Consider the following 15049-nt stretch of genomic DNA (forward strand, 5'->3'; position numbering starts at 1 on the left):
TCGTCTGAGGTGGCTTGTGGAGACGCAGTAAAGAGAGCGGGACACACCCCGGGGTCCCTCCAAAATGACTAAAACCCACAACTGCTGCAGCGTCCATCCACAGCCTCTCATTTACTGTAATCGCGCTCAGACCGGCAGGACCGGTCTGGGGCGACATACGCCCCATTTTCCCAAGGACACTGGTTCGGTGGAGCTACAATACTGTGAATATTGCAGTTCGCAATGAGGCCTTCAATAAGTCGATGAAGTCTACACTAGGACTTTGGAACAGTTAATGTAAATGTTGGCCAGCCAAGCGTGGTCCAAACAGAAATCCACCAAAAACACATAAATCTACGAATTGACAACCGGTTTGCGGAAAGTCTTAAAAGAACTTCTGTGTGTTTCTTTGGAAATATTGTTTTTCCTCTCATGTACATTTACATTTGCATTAATCATGTCGAAGTCTGAGTGCATGTGTTTTACCAGCATTTTAATATGTGGATTGATCCACAACATAATATTTCATTGATCGCTGTAAGCGCCAATTCCTGTCGAATCACTATTAAAGCAAACAGTGCACAAGGCTTTGGGAACCAATCATTTCATGGCTTCATATGTTTCTCGCTGAACGGTAAACAGATGAAGAGGGACACGTGGAGAGAAATATTTCCATGTGGTGCTAATGTTGTTGATCTGGCATATATCATTAGGCCTGCAATAATGTTCCTATGACAGAAGGAAATGAGCGAAAACTTAAGACACTACGGGGTTCATGGAATGGTATTCCAAAATCACAGGTCCACTGGACTCTCTGACTCTGTTGAAGGTCAACCCGAGGTCCTAATGCTGAAGAACAATGTGGGTTGACTGGCACCTTATCGCAAATAATCCACAATAAGTCATAATGATCATATTTTAAAGGAGCCTTCTGTAATAAAGATCCTTGCTTATCTAAATGTCACATAAAAGATAACACAGAGGTGCCTAGACAACATTTTTGGAATTATAGGGACGTTCAATCTTTCAATATAAAATGTTTTTAAATGACTGTGAACATTTTTGGAGCATAATAGGCATGTTTAAATGCTAAAACAAACATTTTGAATGTTTTCAACAGTTTGTTGCCTATGTAAACAGGATTAAACATTTATAAAGCCCAAAATGCTGTCTACGTAGGTTAAGAAACAAAGCCAGAGACTCTGGTGATGACATCCTGATGTTGCTGATTGGTAACCAGATAAATGAACCTCTCATCTATATATAATAGAATCACCGGACTTAAACATGAAGCAGCAGCATTGGAAAATTCCATTTGCATATCACCTCTCACCTCTGTAGTTGATATGGAAGATTAAGAACTAGTCCTTAATCTTCACTCCTCTAATCCTTCCCACCACTAAGACAGGCACGGGTGTTCGTCTGCTCCTCAAATTGCCTTAAAAGAAAGCAAACTCCCTATGAAAATGGAGGTGTATTTATATTATGGTGATTTAAAATCTGTCGCCTGGACACTTTTCTCCCTTTAAATCCACTGACCTTACCATTACCCTTAAAAGCTTTGCCTGTCTCCATCAGAAGGTGAAAAAGACCAGAGGCTCCACCATCATCTTCATGTCATACTATCACAAAAATGTGGTTTTCTGCAATTGAGCATAGTGGTAAACTTAAAAATAGGTTCTCAAATAACCAAGTTAAAATAAGGTGAGCAAGTTACTGGACAAACCTTTTTCATCAAATAAGTCACAGTCGTTTGAGGAAGATGTTTGAGACATGTCTCACCAGAGTCTGGAAGTTAATAACTAAATACAACACAAAAAATAACTAAAAAGAGCACCTCAAACAACATAATACCAGCTAAAACTACTGTAGAGGAAAGTGGAGTAATATGTGTATATATAAAACAATAAAATAAAAATTATTATTATTATAGAACACACATTTAATAATTAATGGATAACCTTTAATAAAATCATTTATATGGTTTTATATATTTATATATTTGTTTATACAAAAAACTAAATGCTGATGAACTGTCCAATGTATAGAACCATGACAATTATTTGAGAAAAAAAAAAAAAAAAAAAATTGTCACGTTTTACGTTAAGCTGTGCCAGTGGCTAAGCTAATAGTGATAGTAAGCTTTGCTTCCAAACACAGAACATACTAATGACAAAATTATTAAAAACATTCAAAATATTCTGAATATTAAACCGTTTCAAGGTTTGTTTGAAAATTATGAATAATGTGCTGCAAAATTTGTAAAAACAAAATATATATAAATATCTTGCAGATCTAGTATCATACCATCCCCCACTTCTCAGCATATGTTTTTAATGCAAACAAAGAGTTATGAGCTCATAGTCTCAGGTGGGAAGCACAGGAAAGGATGATCCATGCGTGTGACCCTCAGCCGGTACAGTACGAGACTGTGGCATTCCGACTAATTATGATGCATGGTCTACGGGCTGAAATCTTTCCTTTAAAACGAGCCCATGCAACGATGAGACAATCTCCCACCTTGTGTATCTGATAAGAGCGGAATGAGCCCCGACTCACCGCTGCGTGCTTTCCCTATTCATACTTTTAAACATTAAACCCTTTCATGTTCCATCTGCCTTCTCCCCTTCCACAACAACATAGAGGAGGGTCCCTGATTTGCATCCTATTATAGGAGGGAGGGAAAGAGGGAGGGAGGAAGAGAGCGTAGGGATCATGGAGAGGAGCTTGTTTAAAGAGCCCTGCCTCTTGCTTTGCTGCTCTCACTCCTCAATGGGAGCACTTCTTAGCCGAACGCTTTGCATATTGCCTATGAAGATCTTCAGGAGTCGAGCCTGTAGGGGCGAACGCTTTTAACCTGTGCTGTATCAAAAGGACCTAAGTAAATAACACCTTACCCACCCACTAACCCACACATCAAGAGCCGGCGGGGATATATTAAGAATGTTAAATACATACAGACAAATATAAATGTTCGAGTGCCTCTAATGCATATAAAAACATCAATTAAAACTGCGGTATTGTTAGTCGATACAACTGATACAGCTAATGTCTCAACCACAGTTTATGCAGTTACAACCCATAAAAGGAAAGCCATTGTTTTTTTGCTGAAAAGCCCTAGCCATAGCTTGCATTCCACGGTCCACTCAACATACCACTGGCCACTTTGAAGATTACTGAAATGTTTGCCTTTGTTCTCTGGAGAATCACAAAAACTAGGCAGCCTTCTTTTCAAACACACTGCACCTTTGGGTGAACCATTAGGCTTGGTGGCATTCAGTTAAGCGTGATATTAAGGGGAAACTAAGGTGAGCATTTGAATGTTGGAAAAATTGTAATTACAGTACACTGCATTAAATAAAAAGGCCATCTGCGTCTCACGGAAATGCTTTTAACAATTATAAAAATGATAATTCAACGGGTTAATTTAACTAAATGTGGAAAAAATCATGGGTGTAATCCCAAACAAGTGAGTGGGACTTCTATCAGATCTATTTCAAAGCATTAAGGATTACTAGTAGCAGTCTAATCCTGCTGAACCTAAGGGGAGGTAAATCGTATTGTGTTGGAAATCCTGGCCAGGAAAGAACAGGAGGTTAAATGAGTTCTTTGCTCTGTAATCGAATATCACACTCTACTTATCTATTCAGTGAGCACCTAATGTTTAAAATCAATTACTTGAGGAATGCTTTCTTGCATTCAAGTCTGTTAATGTGAGCAAAAACTGCCACCCATGACTGCTGCTCTGTCGTCACTCGGGCATCCGTTCTGGGCCGTGGCTCTTATTAAACGACACACGTCAATATTGATCTTAATTCCAATCTTTTCGGCAAACTCTCTCTCTCTGCCGTTAATTGTTGACCGACCTAATAATCTTTGGGATGATTCTTCGTTTTTTAAACATGCAGCCTGCGTGTAGCTACTTAAAATAACTGGGAGAATAAAGGTTAGCATTGAAAAGAAAAATCTCAGCTGAGTTACAGGGGAGACCTCAGGGGAACGTGTGACGTTCAGGCATACATTTATTGTCCAATAATGCTTTCCAGACAAAGTCATATGTTTGCTCTCTGTCTGTGTCTGGAGAGTTAAAACAAAGCTAATTACCTTCAGCCAGCTATTTCACCAAGAATATCATATTATTGCAATTCAAGTCCTTCCACGGCTGGCCTTATCAGAGAACTGTGAGTCATCCTTTGTTAAGCTGGGCCCAAATCCCATGAGAAATGGAGGGGTGGAGGGGGGGAGTGAAAAAAGGAGGAAGAAAAAAAAGAAAAGAATGAGGAAAAGAAAGGAAAGGGGTAAAAATGACAAACTCCTGCCACTCTTTGTTCCTGGGAGTGCCACGCTCCCCTTCAGGGCTTGGTAAGTCTTATTTCCCCTGCTATGGTTCCCATACCTGTCAGCCTCAATAGCCTTCACAGTGCCTGCACAGAGACAAATGGGCTGACCTGGCTGGCCTCTCTGACCCAGGGCCAACAGGAAGATCACATCTGGTTATTAATATCAGAGCATCCTCATATGGCAGTCCCCCCCCACCCATCTCATAAGATAGAAAGAAAAGAAAACAGCAAAACAGGAAAGAACCAAGCAGAGAGGGGTGTCTGGGGCACCACACTTTATCATAATGCTTTAAGTTGTCCGTCAGCAAACGTTAGTCCTGTGGGGCCGGTGTGGAGATGACCATCTGCTTATGAGCGGGGAGGGCATGATGGGAGAAATACCTATTAATATCTATGAGGATTAATGACAGCAGGGCCTAGCTGAAGCCTAGGCTTTGTGTTTGCACCCACACTCGTCTGTCTGTATGCTTTAATTATACCCCCTCCCCCTCGTGCCCTCCCCTGAAAGATTCCCATTGTAATCCGCGTGCAGGTGAAAGACGAGAGCGTCTGAATAATCTGGCCCCTCTGTTGGGTCAGAGCGGGAGGCTGAGAGAGTGCTGACATACTTTTATGCCTGCAGAGAGCAAGTGGATAAACGGACGCGTTTGTGAGCCTGTGGTTTTGTTTGCATTCGAAAAGTAAAGTGAGGGCTTGCATAAGGCCGTTTGGACCTGTGCAAAGTCCTCTGGTACTGTGGGGAACTAGCTTTTATTGACAACAGCTGAGACTGGGCTATGTCCGCTTTTCTTTATTGGCCATTCTCTCTCAACTCCTCCCAGGTTTGGATGCTTTCTATGGGGTAAAGTGTCTAATTTTGCAGACAGCATGAGAATAAATGCAACAAACATGGTTAAACAAACCAAATTTGAAGTATGTTTTAACTGCTGTTTTTAATCAAATAAAAGTCATAAGGGCCCAATGCTATTTTGCTAATGCTAATGACTTTAATTTTAATTATATGGACAAAAAATAATTTCTGTGGTCTGCAGAAGAAAGTCAGTTGGACTGACTATGAATTAAATACATTTTTTAGTGCTCACGCTGGAGACTCTGGTTTGAATCCAGCCTGTATTTATTAAGAAACTGTAGAAATAAGCCCCAAAATAAAATACAATGTGTGCTATAGGATAACACCAATGATGATGATGCTACATGAAGGCTCATGCAAAATAGATCCTCCTCGTTCTTCTATAGCACAATGGCTTTTTATGCAAATACCCTCAACTCAATCTCCTGTCCATTTTACCATCAGATCGGGGGAAATGACAGACAATAATTTGAGCTGCATATATATGGGGCATTTGATTTTCAAATGAGAAGGAGTGAGGCTGACCTTCAGTAATGAATGTGCTGTAATATAATGTGCCCATCAACCGGCAGCCATCTTGGTATAGAAAGATAGAGCAAAAGACTGAGAGAAAAAAAGGGGAAATGAGGAGGAAATACTGACCTTCTGGATGAGAATAAAAGGGGAAAAACATAAAAAGAGGTTGGGAAAAATCTTTTGATAAATCTGAAATTCCAGTCTCCTCACTTTCGCATTCTCTCCTCCTCCCTCTTTTCTCCGCTCCCCTCTTTTAATTTCCCCTCTCATTTCCCTGCCCCGACCAATGGTGTTGCCATCCGTATCATGGATAATGAGATGGGCTATCTGCCTCTCCCTGGGGACAAGGCCACGGAAAGCCAATCGCTGTGGCTCCATCTCCCTGCCTGCCTCCGCCAGAGAGAGGAGCATTATGTGTGCTACGGCCCCTGTGGCTCAAAACGAGGAGAAAGGAGACAAGGAAGAAGAAAAAAAGGAGGAAAATACAAATATGGAAATGGAGCCTTGCACTCCAGACAGACAGAAAATTCTGCTTGAATGATGACGGATGCTCTGGGAGGGGGGTGGCTGCTGTAATTAAGCAGTTCATAGCTCCTGACGCGCAACTGGGGGATACATGCTGGACATCCTTATGTGCTGCACACAAGCCTCCAGAGAGCGGAAGTACAGAGAAAGAAGGGAATAGGCAAACAGAGGGGGAGGAAAAATGAGAGGCAGAGTGGGAGATAGAAGAGAAGAGCGCAGCGAGGACCACCTGGTGAACAGGTGTGGGTCGTATCTGCCTTTCCCCCCGCTTCCAACACATTGACCATGAACATTCTTGACTTCAAATGACCCAAGTGCCCAGCGCAAATCGGCTCTTTGGAGCAACACACATTTCTCACCGTTTCTTAATCAAGCGTTACGCAGCCTTTGAATGGCCTTGACAGATTTACACTCGACTACATCTGCGTTTATTTGAGTGCTTATTAACGATAATTGTATAACGACAATATATCATTTCTGTAGGCTAAAGCCAAACACTAAGAGGTCAAGAATGTGTATTGTATTTATTTTAATAGCCGAATTACTTCATAATAGTGAATAAAATCCAAGGCTGTTTTAGGTGTGGGCTTGGGAGCTTTAAAACCACCTATGAGAAGCTGTAGCCTTTCACAGAAAAGAAACATTGCACTGCTAATGTAATTTAGCTCTTTTTTAATGTCTGGAAAATCTGAACTCCTCTACCAAAAAAATAAAAAATAAGGTACAAAGCTGCAATAAAAATACTGAATATGCTTTTTGTTTGTCCTCAATCATTTTTGGGCCATAATGATACTTTGTGTTCTGGGGCTCATATGGAAAGGTCATCAATACTTTGTTCTTTAGTGCACTACCCTTTCACCTTTGAACATAAAAGACGAGGTGTTTTTCTAGTCAAATAAAGAAACCTCTTTTTCTTTTTTTCCCAACATTTACTACCAAATATACATGAGCGAAACGGTCCGGTTTCTGCCAAAAGCATTAGAAGCCGCATCTGTAGAACAGATTTCCCTCTCTCTGGGTAAAGGTGGGGGCGCAAGGAGATGAGAGAGCCAGAGCGAACCCCCTCACCCCCTCTGTGTCAAATGGACACCCTTCTCTCTCCATCAAAATTCAGCCCCCATCACCTGTTCTAACACTTCTTAAAATGTGAGCCAATAAAACTCAAATGGGTAGGCGTCCAATTGAGCGCTGTTTTTTTTTTTTTACCTCAGCAAGTACTTTAACTTTTAATAAAAACTATTAAAACTACAGATTTCATTAGATTATTTCTCTCTCTGTTAGATTACATCACTCGTTTCCAAGCTTCAAAAGAAAAAAACACAACTGTTGTGCTGGTTTAGGATTAAACCCAAAAGATTGAGACCATTTTAATCCTACATACTCTGCATGTGCTGTTCTAGAAAAGAATGTGTAAGTGTAAATGATGCATGATTTTTTAGTTCCTAAAAAAAAAATCAGGTAAACATTTCAGAATGAATGCAAACAATCATGTCAATAATCAGGCAGTGACCCAACTACACATGCACGTGAAGAAACAAATCTACTGCGAGACTTACTAAGATCATAGCTAAGCTATGCCTTTCTCTTCTTCTAATCTCCAATCTATTTGTCTTTCGATGTGATCTGAAATGCTCTCTGTTGCCATGGAGCCTTTTTATTTGCTTAGAGAATTAGCCAAGCCCCCTGACCCCCCACCCCTTTCTAAACTGCTAAGGATTTCAAAACATTCCCATGGACTGTGTCTTTAATGCCAGGCCTCCAAATACCACATGCGATTCTTTCAGCCCCTTTATTTGCCTCATGCTGACTTCACCCATTGGAGGATTTGCCCTTTGTTGTTTAGTTACTTGCTCTGTATTTCTAACACTGTCTGAACACATTAATAACATGAAGCAGCTAAAAGTCTAATTTCTGTAAAAAAAAAAAAAAAAGTAAAACCGGACCATTTGTTATTCTCCTTTTTGAACATTTGGTAATGACCTAAATATTTTTCAGGAGGTTCAACAGTGTGAAAGTGACAGTAGTTGTACTTTCCTCTTAAAAAGCTCTTTTTGAATGACCATAGGCGTAATTGGGTCAAAGTAATGAATTGTTCGCATTATTGCTATCATCACAAGGCTGCCAATTTCTTATGTAGTCTAGCCATTGTCAGCTGCTAAATTCACTTTTCTAAATATACAGCCCAGTCCGGCTTACGAGCACACAAGTCAAAAGTGACTAATGCTGGTCAATAGATCCTCATTAAGTTAATACAGTTTATCCAGAGAAGTCCACTAATGTGTCTGGGATGTGATGCTGGTCTATGATTTCAGGATGTTAGTATTATTGTTTCAGGCAATCACACAAGTCCAGTAAGTCAACACCCAAATGCACTTAAGAACAGGATGAGGCTGCAGTGGCCTTTGTTCAACCCCCATCGCTGTGGATCAGTTATCTGTCTTAGGCCTGGAGCACAGCAGTAAAATATGACCCGCAAATCAAAAAGAGAAGGTACATTGAAACGTGATTTGTACATGTTAAAAAATTGGTATAAAGCAGGGTGATCTAAAAATAATCATGACATTTTCCCTTTCTCATGCATGCATGTGGACGAACAGACACGGTCACACATTCAAAATCCGTCAGCTGTTCACATGTTTGTTGTTGTTCACCAGCTGATGGGGCAGATTTCCACAGAGGTGAAAATTTAGTGAAGTGCTATAACAGCGGCCAACTGTTAAACATATTGATATTTCTGGCATAAATTCAATTAGGTTTGATTTCTGAAAGGCATCATGTAAACAGGCTGACTGGCGTATTCCTGTCTTTACAGGAAAGAGAGCAGAGGAAACTGGGAAAAGGGCGAGCATGGAAGGCCAAATCAAATTTACAGCTGGACTAATGACATTTGACATCATAAAAAAAAAAAAGTGCTACAAAAAAAAAAGGTTCACCATTTGTGCTCTTTTGACCATGACCACTGAATTAACGGTCCGCGGTCAATCGCAGTGACAAAATATGTGTAATGCAATACAAAATACCAAATATGTGTAATGCAATACAAGTTAAATAAAACAAAGTAAATATTAACCTACAGAGAACATCCAGAACTAGGACAGTGGGTCATGACACAGTTCAACACAAAGTAAACATAACTGACCTTGTAGACCTTCAGCGCCGCTTCGTGTCTCTGGTTGGTTGCATGCAGTCTTAGCTTCTCCACACTGTTGCTGTAGTAGTCACAGGCATTGCACTTCAGGTGCACAGGGTTGCCGATGGCAATGCACTTGAGACGCCACTGGTTGGCTTTGCCACCTTCCTTGATGTGGGCCACCAGCTGATACTTCTGCATGTGCTTGTCAGTCTTGCAGTGGAGCTGGAAATTGGCCTTGAGCTGCGTGTTGTAGTTGCACAGCTTGCACTGGTAGACGTCTCCCATCACGGCTCTCCACTCCTCTTCCGGAAGCGATCTCTCTGCCGCCACGTGCCCACTGAGGGCCTCCAGGCTGTCAGAGCTGTATTTGTTGCACACCGCGCACTGGAAGAGTTTCAGCAGCGGGTCGTTGATGCAAGGTGACAGCTCCCCAGCAGAGAGGACGGACAGGTCATCACCCATTAGCTGACCACTCACAAGACGCAGCTCCGCAGGCAGCTCATTATTTACTGCAGGCAGAGAGAGAGAGAGAGAGAGAGAGAGTGAGAGAGGGAGAGAGAGAGAGAGAGAGAGAGAGAGAGGGAGAGAGGGAGAGAGAGGGAGAAGGGAAGAGGTGGGGCCCAGTCACAGGGAGGAGAAAAGGTTTTTTTTTATTAAATGAAATATAAAAAAGAGCTGAGACACTGGTGTAGGGCACCCATACAAAAGGATTTGATAAAATAAAGCCTCAGTAAGGAGTATGGCTTTTATAAAGCCTTAACTATAAAAAGCTATAATAGGATTGAATCAGGATCAATTACAATCATCCCTTTCAAGTTCTAAACTCCCTCATCAGATAGCTTTAATTACTCCTACCAGGCATTCCTGAGTTTGTACTCAGCCACGTTTCTCTCTCTCTCTCTTTAAAGACATCAAACTGATCGATATAAAACAAGCCTGCCTCAATAGTAGTCCTAAAAATTAAAATAATAAAAAACAGATCAGCTTACATCTAATTGTAATTTAGTCCTTTGATCTCTGCACTTTTAGAAGCAAACTGGATCATTTTCCTTACCCTCAACCCCCCTGGAAAAAAAAGCTTTGAAATTAATAATTACACAAGATCAAGACAAGGTACAAATATAGCATTTTGTCAGACAGAGTTTCTGAGTTGCTAGATAAAAGACAATGTATTCTGTGAAAACAATATTTCTTGACGGGCTAATGTATATGTGTCAGTCTATACTAAGTATGGAGGTAAAAATCCATGAGATAAATGCACAAGGGTATCGGCTGACCAAATATCGGCTGGGTTTGGTCTTGATCGACAAAGTGAAAGAACAAAAACTGCTACTACTAAAAAATCTAGAGTGCTAGTGTTGAATGCAATCTTCCCTACAGTCCGTGTTAAGATGAGGTTTTTCTGGGTGGAGCGAAGGACTAAGCTTAGAAAATGAAGAAACAGATTCTCACATAGCAGCTCAAATCACAGAACAGATTGAGAGCAGGATACAATAATGACAGGAGTAATAAGACCAGAGTCAGTGAAGGAAAGAGAGAACAAAAGAAAGTGAGTGACAAGCATATCCAAGGGAAAACTACTTACCGTGACCAGGAGCCAGAGCTGCGGCAGTGTTAGGGTCAAGCTGGAAGGGGTTGATCATCATCTGTGGGTCTGAAGGGTTATCCAGTTTCATCCCAGTGAGGCCGATGTTCTGGGCCAGGTAGTACTGGTAGAGCTCTGCCTCGGCCGGCGCCAAGCCTAGATGCAGGTTGTGCTGGATCTGCTTCATGTTCTGCTGAAGAAGCATCATGTTGTGCATGTGTTTCTCACTTGTCATATGAATGCGCAAGTTGCGAGCCACATTGGTCTCATAGTCGCAGACCTCACATCGCCACGTGGGCTTCTGTTTGGGCTTGGAGGGCGAGGGCGTACCACATCCACTCAGGCTGGCGTTTGACACAGGAGCAGTGTGGTTGTAGATGGCTTCAGTTCCTCCGTTCTGCAGCGTCTGCACATTGTTGAGGTGCTTGTCTGACTGCATGTGTATGCTAAGGTTGCCTTTGGTGGTTGTGGAGTAGTTGCACACCTCGCAGCGGAAAGGTTTGTAGCCACAGGTATAGCTCTCGCCCCGGGCTAGTCGAGGGTGAGGCTGGCCCGTGCGGCAATAGACGCAAGAGCCTCCAGACTCTGGGTGCTTCTCCTTCATGTGAGCATCCAGGGTCTGCTGGTATTTGTAGTGCCAATTGCATTTGGGGCATTTCAGCGTCTTGCAAGAGTTCCGTGAGTGCATCATGGTCATGTGACCACCAAGTGAACGGGAGGAACCTAAGACAGTGTCGCACTTGGGGCATTCAATTCCACTTCCAGGAGAGCCCTCTCCTGGGCCAGGGGTGCCAGGGGTGCTGGGCGTGGCAGCATGCTGGTGCAGTGGGCCTGGGCTCTCGTCATCTCGTCGCATCAGGTCAAGAGGAAGAGATGGTGGACTGCCATCCCTGCCGCTGTTGGAGTCGCAGCCGTCTTTGCTGCCTCCACTCGTAGAGTCATTGCTGTAGTCCAAGCTGGCAGCAGCTTGCTTTGTCTTCTCTAGGTCATTGGCAACAGTCACAGAGGAAGTAGTACCCCTTTCACTAAATTTTAGCACACTGGACGAAAAAGGAGAAATGCTTTGGTTTAAGAGAGGGAAATCTTTGCTACTGGTACTATCCCCAAGTTCACAAACACCATCGTCATCAAGCTCGTTCGAATACATGTCTTCATCCTCCTCAGCATCAGCCACATCTCTGGGCTCGCTTTTGATGGGGAGCTCACCATTCGCATGCAAAGTGCTAACGTCCTTCTGCCGTTCACAGTTGCTCTCCTGATCCCTGCACCCAGCCCCTGGTGACGAGCGCTGGAGAGACGCGGAGCCGACGGGGGACTTGAGCGCCGAGGTGGCCGCAACCCCGAGGTTCAGTTCAGCCTTTGGCATCTGGGCACTCCTGGGCGACTGGTCTGCAGAAGATGCCAAACTGGCACTTCCTTTTAGGAAGGCAAAACCAGCCTGCAGGGAATCACCATTTTCCATGTGAAAGGTGTTCCACAGGCTACGAATGCCTGGATCAGGGCCCATGAAGTTTGCAGTAGAAAAATGTGGTAACACAGAATTGTTTTTTTTTGGTTCCAGAAAGCTTATAAGAGGTTCTTTGTCTTTACCAATGCCCTGTATGATGGCAGAGACATATTTATTACTAAGGAGCTTCTGCTCCTGCTCATTGAGGGTCATCCGATGATCATGCACAGCATGGGTTACAAATGACCTACTATAACCAAAAGACAACTTGCACAAGAAACACATCAGAATAGGTTTCCTTTTCCCATCACTAATGCAACCATCAAATTTAGACAAGTCCACATTGTTTGGAACATCTTTGGACACACAGGAGTTTTTGGCTGCACCATCAATGGTAAGATAGTCTTTATCACTCTTGTGTCGGAGATCGTAGACACGGAAACTGTGCAACACAGGACCATCTCCTGCTAATGCTGAGGTATTTGGGAAAGCCTGATCGGCCGTAAATGGTTTCCCGAGGGATGAAGCGATGTGAAAGGTATTGATCACTTGTGGATAAAAGGACATGGGGGCTGTGGCCGACTGCTCAGTCTTGTCCCCGGCAGCAGTTTGAGAGTTTGAAAACTGTGCTGGGGAGAAGAGGCTTTTGACCCCTGACTGGGCATTCTGGCCACCTTCTTTGGAGTCCTCAAGAATAAAAGCTGAGCCATCTGGCTGGTAAACTATCTCTCCTGTCAGGTTCTCTACATCGCTGTCCTCAAGGTCACTGACCTCGCTCTCGTTCTCGTCCTTCAGAAGGGGAAGGCGAGCGTTCGGGCAGTGGTGCTCCATGTATTTTTGTAAACTCGAGAAGGAAGTGGCACATTCGTTGCAGGGGATGTCTTTAGTGGCCGCACCTATCGCATTCTCCGCGTTCAGTCCTGATGCGGTCTCTCGACGGCTCTCCTCCGTCCTCAGGTTGTCATCCGCAGGGCTGTTTTCCTTGTCAGGCTCCATCCCAGGGACTTTCTCTGGCACCTCATTATCAAGATGTGTCGTCTCACGTAGCTTTGATATCTGCTGCCCATTTTCCTGCCTTGAGAGAGAAGGGGAGTCACAAGTTTCCATGGTAATCGCTACATGGGGATCTCATTTCATCCAGCCTGTCAGGGACCTGCATAAATAAAAAAACAAAAGAGCAAAGACATATTAGAACGTGTATAATGATGGCATACCTGATCTTCAGCATGTGCTGTCCTTGATAATACAGAAAGCATTCCTGCTCTGCAATTACTCGTGAATTAGCTCAAAAATGAGCAGCGGGGATCTATCTAGAAAAAAGCTGTATGGTTTTTAAATGCACAGACACACTCCATCAATTTTAGCTGAAGTTAGCAAGAGATTTCAATAGTTAAAAAAGGTTTAAGTATGAGACTTTCAATAACCAGTGCAGCACTCCCCTTAAAATAAGTCCACTTCCACACAAATGTTTCTGTGAGCCCCTTTATCACTGCAACATAATTACAATAAGCAAAGAAAAGGGGGATGAACCACCACATTCATATCATGACCACTTTGGCAGAGAGAGGCGGTATCTCTTTGGTTTCTATGTTATTCAGTAAATCAGCTTACTCCAAATCTTCCCTCTGAGAGATCCCCCAGCAGGTATCTAACAAGCCCTGAGTAAGCAGCCATCCAAATTCTTACCCACGCTTTTGCCTCTCCGACAATCACCCCAAACTCAAATTAATATTTAGCACACCCAGTCGAGTCACCCCGGGAGGGCCATCTCACAATTTCTTTTCATATTTTTTTGTTTTTCATTTTTCATCCTTGGCAGCTCACAAAAACCCAAGCACATAAAGCACACCATTTGAAATACCATTGTGATGTTATCTATCCTGGATGGCTGCCAATCTCCCAACTGTCACTGCCCAATCAGGGTCTCTCCTGGCTTTCACAAATCATACGCGCACCTTGCTGATGAAAACCCTTCAATCATATTTCTTGGACCACAGACAATTTATTCTCAAGGCTGGCAATGCAGATTCAAAGACTGGGGCTTGGTACATAAGTTTGGACACTGAATAGAGCTGGATTCAATGTGTTTGTGCCTATCATGCCAAGGCTCAGCGAATGAGGCCCGGAGAGTGAAGAGAAACCCAGCTGCTCCAAATTATTAGAGTGATATCAGTGTGTGCAGAAGAGGTAGAGATTTGTGGTGAAGGCCAACAATGACAGGCTTGCAACTGCTGTGCTTTCAATGAAAATTAAATACAGTCAAGCCAGTCTCAGAATTTAAAACGGCAGCTCTGTCTGCTGCTGTGCCAGGCTTTATTTTCTAATTATTCTCAAAAATATAGGAAATCTGATAATAGCTTATTGAACACGATGCAATTTGGAAAAACACTTTTTTTTTTTCAAATGGGAATGAGGTTGAAAGATGGTGCAAAATTAAACAACCATTACAGCCATGCCCTCTCCACCTAGCTGTGTGCAAATCACTTTCTTTTTTTTTTTTTGTGGATATCTATTTTGATACAAAGCAATTTGGTGATTAATTTATATATGCCTTGGCTAAATACATTGAGGATATAATATGAATATTACACAAATATTTTTATTATTCAAATCAAGTATAATCTCATCAGCTAACACAAGGAAACATACAGAAATAAAAAATAATGCAGATAAG

General features: G+C 42.6%; 1 protein-coding gene across 2 annotated transcripts in view; it reads right to left on the minus strand.

The window, feature by feature from the left end:
• zfhx4 (zinc finger homeobox 4) overlaps positions 1 to 15049 on the minus strand; it is a 73245-nt gene that overhangs the window by 43457 nt on the left and 14739 nt on the right. For both annotated transcript variants that reach the window (XM_067378670.1, XM_067378669.1), the window contains exons 2-3: positions 10929 to 13528; positions 9350 to 9852 (exon numbers count right to left, since the gene is read on the minus strand). In XM_067378670.1, the coding sequence (XP_067234771.1) occupies positions 9350 to 9852; positions 10929 to 13482 (3057 nt within the window). In that variant the 5' untranslated portion in view covers positions 13483 to 13528. The remainder of the gene's footprint in view (positions 1 to 9349; positions 9853 to 10928; positions 13529 to 15049) is intronic.

The sequence above is a fragment of the Chanodichthys erythropterus genome, chromosome 23, assembly GCF_024489055.1.
Source record: "Chanodichthys erythropterus isolate Z2021 chromosome 23, ASM2448905v1, whole genome shotgun sequence".
In the NCBI taxonomy this organism is placed as follows: domain Eukaryota; kingdom Metazoa; phylum Chordata; class Actinopteri; order Cypriniformes; family Xenocyprididae; genus Chanodichthys; species Chanodichthys erythropterus.